A 24943-nucleotide genomic window follows, 5' to 3' on the forward strand; every position below is an offset into this window, starting at 1 on the left:
TCAATGCTTCTGTTTTCTGATTTGTATTTAGTCTAAATTGTTGTGGGAGTATGGAACAATCTATGCAGCCATGTTTTTATAGGCAACACCCTATAACACCGGTTAAAAAAGTGGCCTTTTCTCGTTTGTAACTAGTTTTTTATGTTTTTATGTTTATATCCACCCATCTGGGCATACTGTAGAATACACTAAGTCAGAGCAATTTGATACCCATGAAGATAGTTTTCCCTCATTAATCAAATGTCAAACAACCCACAAGGGGATCATAGTTGTGATGATGACTGTCATCATGAAAATAAAACAATCACACAGAGATGTTCAGCTTTTGAGCATTTTATTGCATATTGTTTGACAAATGCAGGTAAAGGGGTAGGAGGACAGACATTTGAAAGCAAGCAGACAGTCACAAAGCATGGGCCCAGAGAATTTTACACTAGGGCCACATGCTGGTACGCCCTTGATTTTTACTGCTGGGGTGCTGGAGCCAGGGCTTTAGCCTGGTCCAGGAACTTCTTCCAGAGCTCCAGGAGCTGGACCTGGGCGTTCTCAGCCAGGGGCTTCAGCTGGGACTGCAGGTTGTCAGTCAGGGGCCGGAGCTGCTCCTCAATGTTGTCAACGAGGGGCTTGAGCTGGGCCTGGATGTTGTCGGCCAGGGGCTGCAGCTGAGCTTTGCTATCCTCCAGGTAAGCCCTGAAGTGAGACAGGAGAAAATCAGAATCTTGGAAAGGTGAAATGAACCATCCTGCTGTTTCTCAAATGATGCCAGTATTAAAATCTAGAATAACAAGAATTAAAATCCAAAATGAAAAGAACTGCAGTAAAGGTCAGTGTCAGATACAGAACTTTAACACAAAATCATAACAAAGAAAACATTAGATTTGTGTCGTGATAGTAAATTCATACTGAAAAAATTAGCCAGATACTGTAGATGCAGTATGCAATGTGGTTACATTATGGACGACTTACTGAGCCTTGTTTGCCAGTTCCTGAGCCTTCAGTTTCTCCACCAGGTCCTGGGTGCCACTGGTAAGTGTGGCAGACAGGTCCTGGAAGTACTTGGTCAGCCTTTCAAAGTCTGGCAAGGATGGTGGGGCCTCCCGTTTCACCAGAGACAGAGCCTCAGTGGCTGTCAGAGAGCATAGACATGAAATAAAGGCATGTTTCTGCACTTTCACAGGACTTTCTTAGGTGAGAGAATCTTGTGAGAAAGAATAAGGCAGGAAGTGTATATATATAAGGTTTGATGTTCTGTAAAATAAATATGCTGTATGAGTCCAGCATATAACTTAAAATACAATTTATGCCCAATATACATTATGCCCATCTATAAACAAAATATGAAATAACTACTTATATCATAGTTACACTAATTTCTCTTTATATATCATGTTTTTTTCAAAACTTTTGTGTTGTGGAGTGCTACTTTAAATTATCTTATTTGTGCATAATGTGTTTACGTGACTACTGTATTTTAAGAAATGTTATTAATTAAGGAACACCAGTGCAGTGCAGAGCAGTCATGATTACATAGCTTTTAGACCAGACTCATTCCTTGATTATATATAGTAAAATAGGACTCTGGAAAATGCTTCAATGACACAAAAGTAGTCAAATAAGGAAATACGTGCAATGCTAATTATTATTTTCTTTGCTTTTAAATAACAGGTGCCAAAAGACCTTACTGGCACAATGCTATTTGTTGTAAAATGGAAGGGCTGATCTTACCATGTGTCAGGGCTAGCACAACGGCAAGGGCGGAGACCAGGAAAAACTTCATGGCTACTGATTGGAATGGGCACCTGTCAATCACAACAAAATACATACAGTCTTTATATTCTATTGTTCAATAACAGTGAGATCCACAAAGCAGTTAAAAGCACTGATTCAGCTAGTCATTTACAGTCTAGATGAAAATTATGAAAGTTAAGGACAGATAATTTAATCAAGGAAGCCTATGATACTGATACTAAGCCAAGGATACAAAGGTCTATTGCTGAGTTTGAAATAAAACAATATCATTTTTTCCAAGAACTGTATTTTGTTATGTATCAGTGCCGATACAAAGGTAGATCCTGTTTATTAAGTTTTAAACTATAGTATGCTATCATTAGGAAGACCAGCATTGATGACAATTAAGACTCAACGAAGCAAGGTGTTTTTACTCTGTCCTATAAGTATTAATGCAAAAAAGTGCATAGTTTTGTACACTTAAATTATGTATATTACATTTTTAAGTATTCCATAAAATAAAATGATTGACTATTGGCCTATTATTAGTGTTCTTGAAGATTCAAGAGCTCAAGTTAATTGATTTCATATGCAGAACAAATCCAAGTTTATCTTTTTAATTGATTTCCTCAGTTGTTTTGTTCCTGGCCATCAATGACAGAGATATAAGCAATAGTTTCAAGGTCTGATTCTTAGAACAAAACAGAGGGGCATCTCTATCAGTGTAGTTTGTTTTGTCAATGAGTCTCCAAACATATCTCCTGTGTAAGTTAATGAATAGCAGGCACTTGGCAACTCTGTTATTTTAGTATTACCAATTACACACATAATGGGAATTTAAGATACTTTTACTGCTATTTTTAAATAGCTTGACCTACACTGACTTTTACTTTACGTGCCTTTACACACCATCACAAACTCCACATTTTTTTTGTGTTTTCTGATGTGTGCTTTCTTATTACACTACAAAATACATTTTCTACATTGACCTGATCACCAAAATGGTCAATAGGAAGTATTCTTGGCAAGTATGAATTTATATATTAGTGAAGATATAAGACTGGTATTCTAGAGCATTATACTGTACTTATTTGCTATTTTTCCCAGTAATACCTTTTGCCTTTTAGAGTTTGGTCAAATAAAATTGGTCCATAAAATTGTTTCTAACCAACACTTTTTTCTCCCCAGCTAGAAGAGGTGGAAACCATTTTCACTAAAAACCAGAAATCATCCAAAAGAATGATGCATTCATTTATATGGATGTACAGATTTTCACACTTTCTTTCTAATCACAGTACTGCACACAGGAAAAAGAGTCACTTATCTATTTTAAGTCAGATGTCAAAAAAAGTGCTCAGAACTGAAATGTAAAGAGTACTCCGCTCTAATGTTCAGCTCTAATAGTCCCTAGCTACATTTAAAGATACATTAATGAACTCTTTCAGGTCAAAGAATCAAGTGGCTTACCTTTACTGCAAAGGTTCTCAGACTTGATGTTAAGTTGAAGACTCCTAAGCGGACTTTTATAACTCCCTGAAGAAAGAGTAGAAAGTTTTCACCAAAGCGGATTGGCTGTCAGGAATGAGGACACAGCTTCTGATTGGATGGTCCTCTGTGTCAATCTTTGAAACTGTCAGAATTCATTGGCATGAGCAAACATTTTGTTGGCTGACCCTTGATGTGCTTTCTGCCACTAGTGTGATCTTCTCAAAGTCCAACAGTCAGCGTCATCTTCTGCTGACTGAAAAAATTGATTGCTTGTTTATTTATGGTTGTGATTAAGAGATTCAGATTTTTGGAACTAATGAGAGAAAACAACCACCTTCCAATTACAATTCTGCTTTCTAAAATTGTGTTCTTTTCCTAAAATCACCACTTTGAAGGAAATATTATTTATACAATTTTTTTGTTTTCTTTCCTTATGAAACATCCCTAATTCAAATTTACTGTGGTTTTACAAGATAATATAATATTTATATAATCAGTATATAGACTAATTATTATTCCTATGTTTTAAACATGCCAGTACTTTATTTCCATCCACCTTATTATTAAATCATTTTGATACAATGTAACAGACTAAATATATTTTAATGGCATTAAGAGGAGGAAGAAGAGGAGAAGGTTTTAGTAAAACTAGCAAAGATTTTTGTACAAAGGATTCTTATTGTTGGTGAATTCAAAAAAACAGTAATTAAAAAAAATGTTTTCACAATATAATTCTTAGCTACTATGAAAGAGTCAGACTTCTTTTCAGATGCAGGCAAGTTTGCAGAAGTCATTGTTTGCACACCTTCACCACACTATGTCCATATGGCTATGCTAAGTGACCTTTAATCTATTCTACAACCATAGAACCCTTCTAGAGGAAGCTTATAGCATATGTATTAGAATAATTTCTATGTATGTGTATTAGATAAAATAGAAGTGGTGTCTTTTTTTAGTTAATGTTGTATTCTGTGTTTCATTTGAAGTCCAAAGTTGTGTTGTCCTGTTATCATGTAATAATGTAATTCTGATTGAATCAGCCCCCATCACCAGTGGGTATTATCAGTCATTGCTTCACATAACAAAGCAGACAGATAACAGCTGGCCTGTCTGCACACCCCCCTCACACTGCTGTGAGATCAAGTGAATCACAAAGACAAAAGATTAGGTTTGACTGCGTGTGCATATTAAGACGCTAATCAGTTAGGTGATGTTTATTGAGCTTTGACCGTTACCTCATATTTTTATTGCTCTGCCAAAGCAGTGACTTATGTGTCTTATGTGGATATAAAAGTTCACACAGAGATATACAGTGTACTTTAAGACATACAAAAAGCCTACCCTAAAAACAGATTAATATACATAACGGCACAATAATTGTGAATGGAATATTATGGGATATATATTGAGATATTGTTGACATACAGTATGCATTACATCAGCTATCAGGTAAGGAATTTACTCAGAGAAAGCTGACATCAGTTGTGGAGAGTTTGTTTTTTTCTTTCTTGACAAACTTTTGATGTCATTACATGATTACAATAGACAGTTTCATAACCATCTAAGGACTTTTACACATTATATTGGCTGAAATGTGAAGATGGGCTGCAAGAGAAGAAGCTTTACTTATCATTGTCTTTCAGAATTTTCTTTCCAAAAGCATGCTACGTTTACTACATGAATAAAGTGATGTAATTAATTTACTGCAAATTAAATCTTTTACAATGGTATCACTGCTTAAACATTTGTAGGCCTTAAGGGGTTGTGAAACTTTCTGATTTCTTGCTCAACATCCAGTACTCAGGTCAAAACAAAAAGGCAAGGGGTCGTTGCCAGGCTGGGGTCATGTGTGATGTGATAGCAGTCGGAATCGTTGGGAAAGGGGCTCATGAATTCATTGCTGATCTGGGCATTTTATATTCTAAAATTCAGGGCAGAGAAGCAAAAACACATTCACACCAGGGCCAGTTTTCCTATAAGCCAATTAATCAACTAGTATGTTTTTTGGACCGTGAGAGGAAACTGGAACTTCCAGTTTCCCATGGAAACATAAAAACTCCACACAGATAGCACCCCAGGTTCCAGAATTGAACCCAGGGCTCCAACAAATCAAGGCATTTGTGATACAAGTGAGTTGGTCACAATATTCATAATCTAGGTTTGGAATTTTGTTTATGTGAACACAGAAACACACATGTAACACATTTGCTGCTAACTGTATGTATCTATATCCACACACCAGGTACAGTATGCTGGCAAAGATTAATAGAGATATGAGTGATATTGGATTGTGGATTTATTAATAATATTAATCCACAAAATAAATGTGGATTTATTGATTCAGGTACAGTAAGTGATTTGTGTGTGTTTTAATTGTTTGTGGTTGTGATTATCTTAGTGACTCTCAGTTTTATGCAAATGGATGAACCTGTCATTGTTATATATTTTTTTAATTATATAATGTTAGCATGCCCAAAGGGATTGGGCAGCCAGTTGACCTTGGACCCCTAGAGGTTTTTTTCTCCTTACTAAGGAGTGTTTGGTTCCTCTCCTCTGTTGTCTTCTGGTCTTCTGTTCTGTATTGAAAACATGTATGGTCACTTGCATTGTTAAGCGCATTTGGGCAACCTTGTTGTGAAAGGTGCTATATAAAATTAAATTGAATTGAATTGAATTTTAGCTTTCAAAGCTAGATTTGCCCCTTCCATGGATTATTCAGCCCTAGGTGTTCCTATCCTTCCCTGTTGCCCTCTTCCATCTGTTTGCAGCTGGGCATTCCAAGCGCAGCTGTAGCAGACAAGATACTGAATCTAAGTCTTTTGCCAAGCTGTGTGTAGGAGTTTCACATCACCACCAGTTTTGGCAGGTTTAGGCAAGCATCAGGTACAGTAGGAATGTGTCACATTCAGACACCCCTATCTCAGGCTCGACAATGGACAATATTCAACACTGGTGGCAATTCTTTCAACAGATTGAAGAAAGCTGCTTCTGCCTGTCAGGGTCACGATAGGCCACAGATCTCCACTTGTGGCTCTGCCCCTTTTCTGGGGTAGTGATATCACTTGTTTCTGCAATCACACCAACTAGGGATTTACAGAATTATCTTGGCTGCACCCATTGTACTGCCTTTTCAACCATGTCAGAGTCTAGAGACATGCTGCAGTGGCCTGCTGCGAGACCCCTTCATCCCAGCTCACTCAATATCACTGACTCCATTGTTTCTTTAAAACATCTGCCTTTGTAACCTCATCACACTGCTCAATGGTGGCCCTGCATGGTAACCTGCTGGATACCCAATACCATCCAGTTCAGAACTGGAATGAGAATTTTAAATTATGTGGACATGTGGTTGTTATTCAGTCAGATTGACTGGTTTTTCTTTGTAATCAATTAAAAGATGAGCCACCTAAAGTTGGACCTTCCTGGGTCTCAGGTAAGATTCTCATGCAACAAGGTCTCAAGACATGATTACCAGTCTCACTGCCTGCCTCTTCAAGTTGGAAAAGACATTGAGTTTCAAAGGTTTCATGGTCGCTAAGCTCTAACAGTAAGCCTGCCTCACTTTTGACATTTCAGCTGTGGTTCAATACCTTTTATGTTGCATTCAATGTTCAACAGACACTGTCAGCTGGTGTTGTCACGAGTTTCCCCACTGATCTATCCATCAGTGCATCTTTGGGCTGTCAATACCCCATTTGCCTACATTGTGTTTGGGTGAACTTTGGAACAGTAGGTGTTCCTATGAGCTTCTTCATAGAAAAGTAATAGAAACTCATATAACCATTCATTTGAGTTATATACTTGTGGTTTTCCTATTCTTTAACCGTGTTTCTTTGTGTCATCAAAGTTATTTGACCAATGTTGTAGCTAATTGTGAAATATTTTGGAATAACTTGACAGGAAAAGTGCTAATATATATACCTTTATTGTCCATCTAAGAGGAGGAAATTTGTCTTTGGCATCAACATACTGAAGTTCAAAAACCAAATAACACTCAATAGTCTAACAATATCTATTGCCACTCAACAATACATCTAATACAACAATACATTCTCTCTGTCCATATTACAGTACATTATCATTACACTAGTCCAATAGCTTCATTAGCTTCAGGAAATAGTCATTTACCTGTGTTTAATATATCAGTTGCACAGGGAAAAAAAAGATTTCTTGTATACATTTTTCTTGGCCATAGGCAATTCTAAAGCACCTCCCTGAAGGCAGCAGTTGAAAATGGGAATGAAGATGGTGAGAGGGGTCATCAACGATAAGCTGACCTTTTCTTTGAACTGCAAAAGTAACAATTCTGGCTAATTCCACTTACACTTAGTTATCGGGCTACAATTCCATACTGTGATGCCAAAAGTAAGGATGCTTTCTGATAACATTCTTTAAACTCTCTCTAAAATGTTTTGAGTCACTCCAAACCCTTTCGACTTCCAGATCAAAACTGTACAGTATGCTGACACCCTTTCTTAAAAATGCCATTGGTATTCTCTGAAACATTTGAATGTTCATCTATTGCTGTTCCTAAGTATTTGAAACACTGAACAAACTCCACAGCTTGATTAATAAGGGAGAGAGGTTAAAACTCAAACTTATTACTGTCACATGTAGCAAAATCTTTGGTTTTATCAATATCAATATGAAGCATGCTTGACTAACACCACCCTTCCAGCTTACTTATCTGTTTAAAGTAATTCTCCACCCCTTTTCTATCATCCCAGATAAACAATCCCACTAGGAGCATATCATCAGTGTACTTGATTGTAATAGATAGAGTGTAATAGATTAACAGAAGTGCCTTTTCATTTTATTTGTTGAAATGGAAAATAGGTAACAAAGCATAGACTAATCCAGTATTTAAAACAATTTCATTTGAAAATATACTGATCATAAGAACCTGCTGTGGGTGATCTGTTAGAAAATACTTAATCCATTTTTAAGCCTTCCATTAACATTAAAACCCAACAGCCCTTCTAGTAGAATGTGGATCTGGATTGTAGTAAATGCTGGACTAAAATCAAGAAATAAAATACGCACTTTAAATATGATTTTGTTGCAGAGGACTACCTTCTAAACTCTTAAGTCAAAATTGCATGTTTTGTCCTTCTACATTGTTTATAAGCAAACTGCAAGGGATCCAGATGATCAGCAATCAAGAGAGTAAGATGATTCAACAATCAGCATGACCTTAGTCAATAGGGAGGGGGGTGAGTACCACCGGTCAAAAGTCAGTTAGGCTTTAGCTTCAGGTTTTTTCAGGTATGAGTATTATAGTTGAATATATACTGTATTTGCAGTTTTGTTTTATACAGCTGACTGAAAGCACTGGGTGACAGGTTTTACATTATCATCAAAGTTGCATCAAAGTTTTGCGTCATTGTTTGCATCAGTGCTAAACCATTATTTTAATTTAAATGTACTAATGGTCATTGGGGGCCACAGAGTCTATCAGCATTCATAAGCAAATTAACAGCAAGTAAAGACCTGGAAACAGTGGTATTACAGACCAGCTCGGTGAGCAATTAATTTAAATATAGTCATTCAGAGTGTAATTGAAACCAGGACATAATGGCCCTTCAGGAACAAGGTTGACTAACAGTGGTATTATTTGGTTTAATCTTCTGAGGGTGAGGTTGAACATTTGGTGAGGTTGGGGATTAGATGTGGTAAACAAATGACTTATAAAAGTTAAAGTAGCAGCAGACAGATGAAATACCCTTTTCTCATTGTTGGTCACATATTAGGTACTTTCTCATTTCTGTTTGTCTTCATCAATAAACCTAAATGCAAAAGGTAAGCTTGAACAACAAGAACAAAAATAATAAGAATATTACAAACTTTGTTTTATTTAGCACATTTAAATAGCTTGAAGAAGAGGGGATAACAGAATTAAAGCTATTACAATCAAATGCTTACAATGAAATGTGTCTTTCTTATGAAGATTTGAGATTACTCTGATATCCTTGGGGAAAGAAATCGAGAGCTTTGGGGGACAGCAAGAGAACGTCTTGTCACCATGTTCTGCAGGCAAACTGGAGACCAGAGTCAGATGAACGAAGGTTCTAAAGTTACTGAAGTTCCAAGTTATGTAGAACCTTAAAGGTGGACAAGAGGATTTTGAACATGACACAAAATCTGATAGGAAGCCAGTGCAAGGACTCCAGGGCAGGAGTAATGTGAACACTTGCACACATCCAGGTCAGGATTCTGGCTGCTGAATTCTGAACATACTGTAGTTTGTTCAGTGTGGATTTAGATACCTGAGCAAGTAGAGCTTTGCAGTAATCAATTCTAGAGAAGATTAATGTGTTGACTAGTTATTTAGCTACAGCCAGGGATAACATAAGACATAGTCAGGTGATATTTGAGATGAGAGATGTTTTTACTATATTTTCCACATGCAGGTCAAATGTCAAGCCTGATCAAATATCCCCCCCAATGTTTTTCAGTTTAGATTGAATTTCAAGTAGAGTGCCATCCACAGATAGGGCACTGAGTCAGAGATTTAATTAGAGTGTAGAGACAGCCACTTCATTGTCAGGTTTAGAATGGACATATATTTGAGTGTCATCAGCATAGAAAGGATCATTCAGTCCATGTGATTTTAATAACTGACAAAGTGGGAACATGTAATTGCTGAATAGTAGGGGACCCAATATCAAGCCTTGAAGAATACCAGACTTAATTAACTCAACTTCAGATGGAAAGTCTTAACTAAACTTGAAAAATAAAGAAAGCTTTTCATTGGTAAACATCTTTCAGTAAATGCTTTTATTTACTTTTACTATTTATATTACCTTAATTTATATAATTTGTTCAGTTCATAATAATAATTGTATTTTACCTTTTATATCTCAAAGTGATTTATACCTTTTTGAAGGTACCCGTGGGTAGAAGGAGCTCACTGGGTTAGAATGTAGAAGAAAAAAAATGATTCAATACTAAAACGTGGGAAACACTAACCTGAAGAAATGTGTTTTTAAAAAATTTTCTAAGACAGAATTTGTAGCTTTTACAGTCAGACAATACAGAGGCAAGGTGTGTCATTTGTTGCATACAATGACAAATTAACCACAAAGCAGATTTCTTACAATAACTAAAATATGGACCAACCTTCTATATAACTGGAAAACAGCTCCCAGAATTCCAGCCATTTGAATTCCAAGAAATTATACATTGATCATTACAATGTCCACACAGCTCTGTGTTGTTTTTGCAGTGATTACAAATCCTGTACAAACAGTTCTGAGCTAATCTGTCTGAACACATTGTTATACAGACACTATCACTATGGCATAAACACAACAGTAAACTTCCTCTGAGCCAGTGACACAAAAGAAAGCAAACTAAAAAGTATATAGAATTAAGTTAAATCAACAAAATCACAGAAATGCAGGTTACATTTATGAGCTTTTTTCCTGATTTCTAAGTTAAAAGCCTGGGAAGACACAAATCATGTCTTTCTCCTGTCTCACTCAGAAGTGCTCAAATTAGAGTAGAACACAGTGTTATACCCAACCTCTATAGTACCTCAAGCCTGAAAGGAAAATGAAGCTTTACGTGCTGAAGTGAACAGATAATAACTGGTACAACTGGTTTTAGCTGGTCTACCTTTGCCTTTTCAGCCCGACCAACCAACTCATCTTCCACAGTTGCAATGCAACCTAAGCAACGTGGAAAGGTAACCTTTCACCCATGTGACGCCCTGAAACAGTAGTGTTTGTTTATTCAGGCATTCTGGAGTTATCTTTGTACTGATAAAGCCTAGGAGAGCTGATGGGACCTTATTTCTCCATGATTTGTCTTGAAATGCAGAGATGTGGGAGCTTAGCTAGCAGAGTTAGATAACAAGTTACCATCCTTAGATGCTGCTCTGGTAACATTTGTACATAGGGCTACAAGGTCATTCAGTACTACATTTATTATTAACTGTTTCAGAGTCAGAAAACCCAAAGAAAATAATGCTTTAAGAAAACATGTACAATAATTTTTACAGCCTGATTTCCAGTCAACTTTGCTAGTTGATTTTAAAATTAAATTAATCAGAATTAAACAAGTCTCATGTTTGCACCATATATTGCATTCGGTTTTAATTATTTGGCTGATTCTGTTGATCCAAAATATCTGATCTGTTTGTATATACCGTATATTGTAGACTTTGAGGCACATTTATCTATTCTCTCCACAATAGACAGTTCCATGTCTCATATTTTCTGTGCCTTAGTTTCTCAATTGAACTACCTTAGACTAGAGATGCAGAGCTCTGCTTTCTAGAGGATCACAAGAATCTTTAGGCTTTATCCTGAACCATTTGGTAAAGTATGTTCAATGTAGCTACTGTAAGTGCAGGGTTTTTAATACAGGTAGTAAAAGCATACAGCAAGTTATAATTACAGTACAAAATGGTATACACTAAGCTAGAATAAGCTAATTCTTGAAAACACTTAGATGTTTATATTGATATATTTAGGTGGGTAGCTGCGTCAGCATTCATAGGCTGCAAAGGAACAAGTAATAGGTTTATTCTGTGCTGAAAAAAAGAAGAGGTGAAGAAGGCTCCACGGCCGAAACGTTGTGTTTTCTCTCTTCTTTTTTTCAGCATGGAATAAACCTATTACTTGTTCCATTGATACATTTACATCTTCTAGACCAGTGGTTCTCAAACTTTTTGGACCAAGTACCACCCCTAATCCAACCAAAGCATCCAAGTACCACCTACAAGTCATGATCTCATAGGAACCCCAGAAATTCTCAATGACCAACATGAGCGCGCGTGCACACACACACTCACACATACATATAATAAATATTATAATAATAAACTTTATTTGATATAGCGCCTTTAAAGGTGGCTTCTCAAAGTGTTTTACAGAAAAAAAAAACATTAACAACAACTAATAAAAAAGCACCATTTCAGTGAGAGGGGTGAGCCTGTTTAGTTGAGCAAAGCAGATGTGAATTAATTTTTCGAGCCTTGATACAATTCACAACAGAGTCTAACAGATATTAAATCGTCAGGCATTTTCTTGACGGCAAAGGTCTCGCGGTGGATGTTGTAATGCGTACATTAATTTCTGGAGCAACCTCTCTAATTCATGCAACTACACCGTTATGTCGGCTTGTCATTGCTCTAGCACCGTCTGTACAAACTCAGATGCATTTTATCCAGTCGAGGCCATTTTCTTCGATAAATTCATTCAAAAGCTGAAATATGTGCTCTCCTGTAGTTCCTGTTGGTAGCGATTTACAGAACAGAAAGTCTTCATGGGACATGCCCTCAAACTCGTATCTAACGTAAACGAGCAAATTGGCCAAATCGACTACAGACTCATCTAATTGCAGTGAAAAACATCTGCTCATCTTAACGCGCTCTATCAGTGTACTTTTGATATAATCCTTCATTTCAACAATTCTATGAATGACTGTGTCTTTCAGGGAGAGGGGGGCAGCAGGTCGAGCTGTTTAGCATTTTTTTCTCTACACATAATACGTGTCAGCTCTTTTGCCAACGGTAAATAAGGTTCTTCAAAAATAGAGTAGCTTACCTGCTTTTACGCAAGCTTGCATTTTTCCGCGTTTCCGTTTTTATTTCCATATTTATTTAAAGTTTTTATTTCATGCGCATGGGAGCGAAACACAGAGACGCTCAGTGTATTTTCCTCAAATTAGAACAGTTCTTAAATATTTTTCTGTTATCACGCTTTCGTGTGCTCACAAGATTACCTGCGTTCGTAGCACGCATTTCTATGCATTCCTTTGTTTAGAACGTTGGCATTGTTCCAAAATCACGCACATTCTCCTTTCTCCCTATTTGCTGGAGATACAGTAGCTTTTTTTCAATACAATTGGTCACTTGCATCCGTAGCACGCATTCCTATAGAGTGGTATAGAATTACAGAGTATCTCTTGTGTCCACTGAAGTATTAGCGCGCACTGTATCGTAGTACGTAGGCTGCGTATTCGACACGTTTTAAAATACAAAATATGAAAACCCGTCCCGATTTTTCAGCGCACACGACACAGTTCCAGGGTCATTTGGCGTACCACTTGGCGGCACTCCACGTACCACTGCCGGTACGCGTACCACAGTTTGAGAACCACTGTTCTAGACAATATTGAGAAGCAATGAAAGAGGCAAAGAAAATGTTAGGGCATTAGTAAGGCTTAGAATAGTATGAAGTAGTTCAGACGAGTAGCTGTGTCAGTATGTGTAGGCTGCAAAGGAACAAGTAATAGGTTTATTGAATAACTTTAATTTATAACTTTAATGTTTCTTCTTCGTCTAACACCCAAAGAAGGCTCCACAGCCGAAACGATGTGTTTTCTTTCTTCCCTTTTCAGCATGGAATAAACCTTTTACTTGTTCCTTAGAATAGTATGTAATTTTGGTCAGCGTGTTCTTCCAAAAATATTGCTGCTCTGCAATCATCCTAGAGATGAGAAACCAGTTGCTTGCTGTGCCTTAAGAGAATGTCCTACTGTATAGTGATAACATAAAGAATTGCAACCTTTTCTCTGTTGAACAGGGAGAGCAACAAGGGGAAATATACAGAATCCTCAAAGACATTCCCACGGACTTTATCAGAATAAAAAGTGAAACATGTTGCAGAAGACACAGAAGCTATATGCAAGTGTGTTTAAAACTGAGAACACAGAGAACTTTACCCATAGGATCTCATGTTGTTGATGCCATTAACTTTCTTCATAATCAAATAACTTATGAATTGTACATACTGTAAGACGCAGCTTGATGAGATCTTTGGGTCAGTTACTAACTACAAAACAGGTCAAATGCCTTCCTTTCAGTCTTATATTCATATTTCCAGAACTTTTTGTAGACTGAACCCAGCTAAACATTCATTAAAGTTAACCAATATAACCATTTTTGTAAAATTCATAACCATCTATATTTAACAAACTTTATTCAAAATATATGTATATACAGATGCCATTTTCTCATCTCATCTTGCAACCCCACAATGCGTGCCGGGCAGACTGAAGAAGTGCAGGCAGCCAATTGTGTGCCACCTCTGTGGGAACCTGTTGGCTAGTAGCACAAACACACATTTAGAACTCATCTGACATTTGACAGAGAGTCTTTCTTGGTTCAGACACTTAAAATGCTGAATCTTCCCATTTTTTAAAATGTTTGTGCTTGAAAGAGACAGTCTGTTTGACTGCACCTCTCCAAAATGAATTTGGAGGTCACAACCATTAGCAGTTGTAGTACAATATTACAGACATGGAGTAAAGAAGAGCAGTCAAAGAAAATGTAAAACAAAGTGCACACAAAACTGATGAAATACTTTGAACTGTTTAGAGTGACTGAAAAGCATTACTTTACATTTAGGACCACATGTAATAAAATGTAAGAATAGAACCTGTGGATGCATATAAGTGGTCATATGATTGTTTCTGTTTGTACACAATTACTTTCCCTTGTCTGGTCTCTTTCATTACAGTATAAGAATGGTAATTGCACAGAAAATAGGAACACTCTAATGAGTGCTTTATTCTGCTATTTTTTTAATATAATTCTATATATACATAAAAATATATATATATAAATTGATTGCTTTTTATTCATTATTTTGATAATTCTTAATACTGGCAAATCAATGCAGGTATAATTAATGTGTTTTAAAAAATAATTTATACCCCTTCCACAATATGCCCTTAGAAAAAAAAAAACCTGCTGAATTCTGAACTATCTAAATGCTTTCTACAAAATACCCCTTTACAGTATTAAAGGAGAGTTACACTATCATTAACTTTATTTAGTAAATGTAAGGACAATCTTACTTTGAGTATTTCCTGGATAGAACATTTTTTGAAGGAAGACTGCCACCTTCTGGTTGTTAAGAATCACTTACAGTATCAACCCTCTTTTCTTTGGAGTGATTTTCAAAATCTATATGTACAAATTCTCTATATACAATCCTCATAATCAGCTTCATAAATGTTCTCAAATCATGAAATCAAGGTCAAAATTACATTCACCCCCAACATTAGGCTGGAATAATAAAAAAATGAAACATTTAGTCTTACAAAGCCACAAGGTTGCATATACATTTCCATTTCTATTTACATACGTTTGACTTAAAATAACACAGCAAATTCTTAATTAGTAAGTTGCAGACAGACAGTTGTGAATATTGAATTTTCCAGAAATAATATAGTTAAACTGGGGCCATCAACCAGCCTGAGTGCAGAAGCAAGCAGACTAATTTCATGCATCTGTATGCACCAGTGATTTAGGACAAAGATGGAACAAGAAGCAGAAAATAATCCCTCAGAACTAGTGGGCTTCTGAGATTCATACAGGGTTGTAATTACATACACATACACAATTATATTTATTTAGGCTCTCATCAACTAATGAATCTAATATATATATAAGAAGGTCACACACAGAAGACATTCAGTAAAAGTGGGACTGGCTTTTAAAGTGTATTTTGCCGCTTTGGGCTGTGAGGCAACTGGCATCTTCTGGAATCAAAGCATTTGAAACAACTTTCAAGTTTTCAACTTTCAACACAAGTTTCATTTGGGCTTAACTTGCTGAACTTGTACATGACACCAAGAGGTGAACTTGCAAACACTGCAGAAACAACAAAGGAAATTAGAAAAAAAATAATTGTGGCATTTAATACAGAAGAGTGAAGTGTTACTGTACAGTACATTAAGACAACTTTGAAGGCAAGTTCTGCCTTATAACAATTTGGGGAGGCAATCAAAATGTTAGGACATTTTTACAAAAACGTTAAAATGTAAATCAATGGAAGTTTCAATGGAAGTTTAACTAAAATTGTACAATGCTTTAATAATGTAATAAAAGAAAGGGTACTATTGAACATACAAAAAAAGGAACAAAATGATATTGCTGCTTGGGTTTTGTCTTAAAGAACAGATCATTTTCAATTCCAGTCATAAAGCAACAAGCACGTTAATATTGAAGTAGCTCAGGTGGGTAGCTGCATCAGCATGGATAGCCTGCAAAGTAACAAGTAATAGGTTTATTCCATGCAATCAATAATACTGATTACTTATATATCAGTATTACTAATATTTAACAATATTTAATAATGAATATTAAATATTCCATGCATCAATAATATTGAGACCCTAGAAAATAGCTACAGCATTTTAAAGCATTTAAATTCCTTCTAAGGAATACCCATTTCCAATAGTACAATAAAAAAGGTATTTCCTGGATAGTACTAGATTAGTACTACATACTGTATACTAGATATAGGACTACATTTTATAAACATAAGGCCCACCACTTATGTTTCCTGGATAGAGCACTTTTGTGAAAGTAGATGCCATCGACCTCAGGCTGGGCAAGAAATGTCCATTTGGGGTGGATCGGTCAGGCACCAAGATTCCAAAATTATAACAGAGCTCACTAACACAACTATTAAAATATGTCCTCTTTACATATTATTACTAGGCAGAGTTAGTTTTAAGTATATTTCTGTAATGTATGGAGATTTGCTTGTTAGCTCCTTGGCGGCTATATTATATGTAATGTGGAACTGGAAAGTAGTGCCGTTCAGTCCAGTAAATGAGAAGAGCAGCCTGCAACACAGTCCTGGCCTTCCGTTATTTTTATTTCTTTTAGTAGTTCATATTATAGCACATACACAACAAAATTGGTGACAACAGTGGGATCTGCATGTCCCAACGTGATTCCTGGCTCCGGATAACAGGAAAACTATGAGGGGAAAAAATAGAGGAGAGGAGAGGAAAGTGAAATGAAACACACGAACTGCTAGCAAAAAGAGAAAAGGTGAGTTAATTGAAATACACATAGTGAATTTATAGTGGCTATCGTGAGCTAATTAACTGATCAGCCTACTGATGGAAAGGCACCACAAGAAGAGGAAAACGATCCACATGGCATTTCTTGACCTGGAAAAGGCATTCGATTCAATGGTGGCAGGTCACTGGAGTACTGTGCGACAATAAGATCCCAGAGAAACGCCCTGGGATTTTTAATGACCACATTGAGTCAGGACCTCGGTTTTACATCTCATCCAAAGGACGGAGCCTGTTTACAGTATAGTGTCCCCGTCACTATACTGGGGCATTAGGACCCCTGAACTGCAGGGTGAGTGCCCCTGTTGGCAGGTGGAGAACACTTCACAAAAATTGATTTAGCCCAAGCTTACCTTCAAATAGAAATGGGGGACTTAACCATTAACACACATAAAGGGCTCTACCAGTACAACCGTCTTGTTTTCAGAATTGCCTCGGCCCCTGCCCTCTGGCAGAGCACAATGGACCAAGTTCTGCATGGCATTCCCAGAGCACAGTGTTACCTTGACAACATAATTGTGATGGGGAAAATGATGAGGACCACCTAAATAGCTCACAGCAGGTCCTGGCTAGGCTGTGTGAGTATGGACTCAGAGCCATTAAACACAAGTGTGAGTTCATCAAAATGGAGACCTCTTACTGTGGACACATGATAGACAAGGAGGGTCTCCACAAGTCACAAGATAAAATTGAAGCTGTACCTAAGACACCACAGCCACAGAATGTGTCTCAACTGCATTCATACCTAGGACTTGTGAATTACTACCAAAAATTCCTACCCAACCTTTCTTCTGTGCTGCACCCTCTAAATGCACTGTTGCAGACAGGGTCGCAGTGGAAGTGGACAAACAGCTGTGAGCAAGCCTTCTAAAAGACAAAGAAACTCATAACTTCTGATGTAGTGCTCGCCCACTTCAATCTGTCCTTTCCCATCGGACTGGCATGTGATGCATCGCCATATGGAATTGGTGCTGTGCTGCCACACATGTTTCCAGATGGCTCAGAAAGGCCAATAGCCTTTGCCTCAAGATCACTGACAACTGCTGAGCACAACTATGCACAAATAGACCGGGAAGCCCTTAGTCTTGTATGGGGTGTTAAAAATTCCATCACTACTTATACGGTCAAAGGCTCACCATGGTTACGGACCATCAGCCCTTGGTCTCAAAATTCAACCTCAGGAAAGGCGTTTCAGTGATGATGTCGGCATGGCTACAGTGATGGTCACTCTTCCTGGGTGCTCACCAGTATGGCATTAAATACAAAGGGACGAAACTACATGGAAATGCAGACGGCTTGTTGCGCTTGCCACTGAAAACTACAGAGGAGTCAAATGTTGTCGATTCAGCTGATGTAATCTACACCATGATCGTCAGTCAGTTACCTGTCACAAACACCCTCATTCAGAGAGAAACCCATAATGACTCGACATTATCTAAAGTCTATGACATAACTGTGAGAGGATGGCCTACACACAGAGACTCATTGTATCTGACATTCTCAGCAAGGAGAGACCAGCTGTCTGTGTGCCAAGGAAAGCTGATGTGTGGCTCGAGAGTAGTTATCCCCTCTTAATTCCACACCAGAATGTTAGACACACTACATGAAGGACACTTAGGCACAATAAAGATGAAGAGCCTTGCCCGGAGCTACATGTAGTGACCAGGAATTGATAAGCAAATTGAGGATCTCACAAAGGCTTGACCTGGATGTCAGAAGGTTCAGAACACTCTGCCCTTAGCTCCCCTTCCCCCATGGGAGTGGCCTTCAGCACCGTGGCAGAGAGTGCACATTGACTTTGCTGTACCGTTTAAAGACTCAATGTTCCTAATTGCAGTTGACGCTCACTCTAAAAGGCCTGAAGTTGTCCCAGTGAAAACTACTACATCTGAAAAGGCTGTTTCTGTGTTGAGAACTATATTCTCCAGGAAAAGGTTACCAGATCAAAATATGCACCGACAACGGATGTAAGATTGTCTCAGATGAGTTCCAAATATCCATGAAGAAAAATGGTCTCAAGCACATTACCTCTGACCCATACCATCCTGCCGCCAATGGCAGATAGATTTATACAGACTTTCAAAAAAGCAATCAAAGCAATGGACAATGACAACATATTGCTGCAGCACAACATAAGATAAGATAAGATCTTTACTGGCCATACAGTTTCTTGTATTAGGAATTTGTCTTTTCACATGCCCCAGCTTGCTCTCCAGGAGACACACAAACAGGGAGAGAGAAGCTTGGGGTCGGAGAGCAGGGTCAGCCATTTATACAGCACCCTTGGAGCAGTTGGGGTTAAGGGCCTTACTCAGGGGCCCAATGGAGTAAGATTCCTCTGCCGGCCGCAGGATACTAACCAGCAACCTTCCAGCCACAGGTGCAGATCCTTTCTAAACTACATAATGAATTTAAAATATGCATCCGTTGTTTATCAATACATGTATTTATTAATAAAAGTGTAATGTATTAATAATGAAGTTTAATGTCTGTCTTTATTAGTAGCTGTACATAGAGCCTTTGGTATGCAATAGTGAATTTTCAGATTACCTAAGGAGTGAAGGAAACTGAAATTAAATAAATACTTATATGGGTGCAAGTCTTAAATATTATCTGGGTGTTGTGGTTCTCAGGGGAAAGCAGGAATATTGATTTGCATGTACAGTGAAGAAGTTGTATGGGCAAATGTAAGGGTAAGTTAAAGAAAAAACATCGGTATCTTTTTAAAAGTGATTATTCGTGACAACTCTTCAGAACAGTGTCCCTTTTCTGTCCTGTGACTGTGCTCCTATAACAACGGTTTTGAAACAGTATTCCTAATGTCTTGGAGACGGAACAGGAAGGCGATAGCAAGTCTGTTTAGGACCGCACACACCACAGTGACGGTGCGGCTCTTAATGGACTGATTTTAAAAATCCCAAATGCTCACGGTGTCAGAGAAAGAGTGATGAACTGAAGTGAAATGACCTGAAAATATCTCTAACAGAAGTCATCTACTGCAAGTATACATTTTTAGAGTTGCAAATATATAGAGAGTATATTTACTTGTAGATTAAATCCAGTCCCACAGACCATAGACCATATCACCTTAATAAAATTGCTAACAATGTTGGAATTTAGTGGTGTTTTTGTAACTACTAACGTCACCGTAAGGAATATGTAGTACATACTTTTGTCGAGTATTGTTCGACATACTATACTGTACCTGTAACTGACTGAACCTCAGCGGAATAGATTCTTAGATGAAATGCAACAAATGTATCCCCTAAAAGTGCATAAGACTTGTGCAGGCACAAATGTAACATATACATAAAACTGAAATAACCATATGCTTATAAAGAATATGAAAGATCTCTGCATAAATCTTTATCATTTAACAATGGAAATAAAAGCTGCTATAGTACATGTTCAAACTCAGACCCAAAGCTTCTGTCTGGTTTGCATATGGCATTATTGTTACATTGCCGTATCTGGTTTATTTAGCATAAATGAGGTCATAAATTAAATACTAACATTAAATTGTCAGGAACATTTAGTTTTATATAAACACGAGACAAAGTTATAATTCTCTATTAATGTTACTATCACGATCGCTACTCCTCCTCTTAAGGGCGCTCCAGCCCTTCCTCGTTCTACCTCATTCCCCACAGCTGTTCCTTATTCCAGCCCCTCTTTTTTAGTTCCACCTTAAAAGCTAGGCGTAGACGTCACCCGAGGTTCCTCATTGAATTCCGCTTCGTGAGAACCCGGGGTCCTGCTGCGTCTGGCTCCGTTATGCTTTTAACTTTCTGTTCCTGATTCCCCTCGCCGGTTCCGACCTGGTTCCTGTTCCCTATCCCCCCGGATGGATCGCCTGTCCATGGACTTTTGCCTCTGTTCCTGATTACCCGTTTGGATTTCCTATTTGGATTGTTCGCCCCAGACTCACTTCCCCTGGACACCTGCACTCCTTGGACATGCCCCTTGTCTCTATACCTTCTCCTGCATGATTTTATTCCTACTGTGTCTTCACCAACCGGATCGAGTTGTCTGCATAGGGCCCGGAAAGAACTGCTTCGTGACAGTTACCTACATATGCATTTACTGATCAGATTGATTGAAGTGTTCTGATTCAGAGACCTCCTGTGCTAATTAGAACAACAACAACGCTGAGCTCTCAGCACCATATAGAACACAACTTCAGCTGGTCTCCACCTTTGTTTCACATGTTTTTATCGTTGCAATTGAGCTCTCAGCTATAAATGATCTCCAAATGGTACCGTATTAACTAGTCAGAAATTTAGTACTCAGCTGTATGCTAAATCTGAAGGTTCGTTGTAATTAACCCACAGGGCTCTCCACACGTAAACAGATAAGTTAAATAAAATAAATAATCTAAAGCCTTGTGTATGTGTGTGCTTCATTCATTCAAAAATTAATTCGCCTATTAGGGAAAGAATATAAAGTGAACTGTATGAACGGATAAAAACAAACTTGTAAGCCCACAGTAAGCCGGGTAATAATGTATGCATTAATGCTGTCTGAGACGTTTTTATAAACTCTGGCAGTATAATTGTCTAAACAACAATAATTTTATTGTTAACTTCTTCTTCTTCTTATTATTATTATTATATTTGTTACCCTCTGAATTTCTGACTTATCTATTTAGATAGGATGAATACTTGCCTCAACCTTCCGCTAGTTACTTACCATATCCTTTGTATTTTTTACAGTAATCTCAAGAACATTATCCATGCACCATGGCAAAATGCTGACTGGAAGACTGACTACAGTGAAGTTAGCCAATTATGGCAGTGTCATCAGCATATTTAATATAGTAGTGTGACCTCATGGGTGTGCAACAATAACAAGTAAAGAGAGTGTAGAGTAAAGGTGAAAGAACAGAGTCACCTGTATTGGTGCACCTGAGGGAGGATATGGTGGAAATAAGCCCCACCTACTGTGTTTTGTTTGTTAGAAAAGTTGTTAATCCATCTAATTACTCTTGTATTTACTCCTAAACCAATAAGTTTCTCTGCCTTTAGATGAGGCTGTATGTTGTTAAAAGCACTGCCAAAGATGACAAACACAGTGATGGGTAAGTCCACAAGCTTAAATTCCATGCATAACATGGTCAGAACAGCATCCTCCACACTCCGACAGGGTCTGTAAGCAGACTGGTACTCAGCCATTGACCTTTGACAAATGAGAGGAGTCTGCGAAAGATAAATTTCTCCAAGCATTTCATGGGAGCTGAGATAAGAGCTACAGTGCCTTGCGAAAGTATTCGGCCCCCTTGAACTTTTCAACCTTTTGCCACATTTCAGGCTTCAAACATAAAGCTTTAAATTTTTTATTTTATGTAAAGAATCACCAACAAGTGGGACACAATTGTGAAGTGGAACGAAATCTATTGGATTTTTGAAACTTTTTTAACTAATAAAAAAATGAAAAGTGGGGCGTGCAAAATTATTCGGCCCCCTTGCGTTAATACTTTGTAGAGCCACCTTTTGCTGCGATTACAGCTGCAAGTCGCTTGGGGTATGTCTCTATCAGTTTTGCACATCGAGAGACTGAAATTCTTGCCCATTCTTCCTTGCAAAACAGCTCGAGCTCAGTGAGGTTGGATGGAGAGCGTTTGTGAACAGCAGTTTTCAGCTCTTTCCACAGATTCTCGATTGGATTCAGGTCTGGACTTTGACTTGGCCATTCAAACACCTGGATACATTTATTTGTGAACCATTCCTTTGTAGATTTTGCTGTATGTTTGGGATCATTGTCTTGTTGGAAGATAAATCTCCGTCCCAGTTTCAGGTCTTTTGCAGACTCCAACAGGTTTTCATCCAGAATGGTCCTGTATTTGGCTGCATCCATCTTCCCCTCAATTTTAACCATCTTCCCTGTCCCTGCTGAAGAAAAGCAGGCCCAAACCATGATGCTGCCACCACCATGTTTGACAGTGGGGATGGTGTGTTGAGGGTGATGAGCTGTGTTGCTTTTACGCCAAACATATCGTTTTGCATTGTGGCCAAAAAGTTCGATTTTGGTTTCATCTGACCAGAGCACCTTCTTCCACATGTTTGGGGTGTCTCCCAGGTGGCTTGTGGCAAACTTTAGACGAGACTTTTTATGGATATCTTTGAGAAATGGCTTTCTTCTTGCCACTCTTCCATAAAGGCCAGATTTGTGCAGTGTAAGACTGATTGTTGTCCTATGGACAGACTCTCCCACCTCAGCTGTAGTTCTCTGCAGTTCATCCAGAGTGATCATGGGCCTCTTGGCTGCATCTCTGATCAGTCTTCTCCTTGTCTGAGCTGAAAGTTTAGAGGGACGGCCAGGTCTTGGTAGATTTGCAGTGGTCTGATACTCCTTCCATTTCAAGATGATCGCTTGCACAGTGCTCCTTGGGATGTTTGAAGCTTGGGAAATCTTTTTGTATCCAAATCCGGCTTTAAACTTCTCCACAACAGTATTACGGACCTGCCTGGTGTGTTCCTTGGTCTTCATGATGCTCTCTGCGCTTTCAACAGAACCTTGAGACTATCACAGAGCAGGTGCATTTATACAGAGACTTGATTACACACAGGTGGATTCTATTTATCACCATCATTCATTTAGGACAACATTGGATCATTCAGAGATCCTCGCTGAACTTCTGGAGTGAGTTTGCTGCACTGAAAGTAAAGGGGCCGAATACTTTTGCACGCCCCACTTTTCATTTTTTTATTAGTTAAAAAAGTTTCAAAAATCCAATAGATTTCGTTCCACTTCACAATTGTGTCCCACTTGTTGGTGATTCTTCACATAAAATAAAAAATTTATATCTTTATGTTTGAAGCCTGAAATGTGGCAAAAGGTTGAAAAGTTCAAGGGGGCCGAATACTTTCGCAAGGCACTGTACATGTGTCAGGTCATTCATCTTGTTGGGTCTAGCCTTTTTTGTACAAAGGACTATTACTGACCTCTTCCACAAGGCTGTAGTCAAATGACTGTTGAAAGTCTCTGCAAGTTCTGTGGCTCAGACTTTCAGCTTTCTGCAGCCCACAGTCAGGCCCATGCGCCTCCTGGTTGTTAAGTTTGTGGAATGCGGCCACAACTTCTCTCTGTCTGTGATGTTGATGTTTTCCACTGTGATGCCTTGCCAGGAGATTTATATCACACTGTGGTCTGCAAGCCCATCCAGATCTTCCTGATGTAATTGTCTAGGAGTTACTGTTCAACTTTCTTTACAGTTAAATATACTTTACCTTACACTACCTTAGTCTGCTTTACACTGATTTTTCCCTTTATCTGTTCTTGAATTTTCTTCATTAAATCTTTATTACTTGACAAGAACACTCTCTTTTTCTTATTTATCAGTTCCTTAAGCTCTCTCATCACCCATGGTTTATTATTAGTATAGATTTTCACCCTCTTAAGTGGAATAACAATATCCTCACAGTAACTGATAGAACTAAAAATAACCTCTGTAACCTGGTTAAAGTCTGTAGATGAATGTAACAACTTGTCTCAGTCAGTGACCCTTAAGCAATCCTGCAGAATTTCACTAGTCTGCTTTGTCCACTGCCTAATTTCAATCTTTTTGCAGAGACACTTCTCATTTTAAGCTGATACACAGGGATACGTTGTGCCATGTTATGACCTGATCAACCTAGACCAGGAAGTGCTTTTGCTCAAGAATAGTTCCATAAGATAAAGCCAAACATGCCTCACCCTGGTGAACATACTGTATTGTACTGTATATTGTTGATATGTGGAAAGACACTCACTGAGCATGTAAAAAATGAAATCCCCAATAATGAGTTCACTAATATAGAGCTTTTCTGGACACACCACTCAAAGCGCTTCACAGGTAATGGATGGAGGTTATGGGTCAACAGGCCAGAGCAAAAAGCTATTACTGTTATTTCATAAAAAAACA

General features: G+C 38.0%; 1 protein-coding gene across 1 annotated transcript; it reads right to left on the reverse strand.

Moving 5' to 3' along the window:
* Positions 1-317: 317 nt before the first annotated feature.
* Positions 318-3267, reverse strand: LOC148639745 (type-4 ice-structuring protein-like). The gene is made up of 4 exons (XM_088620761.1): positions 3196-3267; positions 1726-1799; positions 967-1126; positions 318-690 (listed from the first exon to the last, which is right to left on the reverse strand). Exons 2-4 carry the CDS (start codon positions 1775-1777, stop codon positions 465-467), a joined length of 438 nt encoding a protein of 145 aa, XP_088476887.1. The 5' UTR covers positions 1778-1799; positions 3196-3267; the 3' UTR covers positions 318-464.
* Positions 3268-24943: the final 21676 nt, after the last annotated feature.

This window comes from Lepisosteus platostomus, chromosome 26, assembly GCF_059453375.1.
Source record: "Lepisosteus platostomus isolate fLepPlt1 chromosome 26, fLepPlt1.hap1, whole genome shotgun sequence".
In the NCBI taxonomy this organism is placed as follows: domain Eukaryota; kingdom Metazoa; phylum Chordata; class Actinopteri; order Semionotiformes; family Lepisosteidae; genus Lepisosteus; species Lepisosteus platostomus.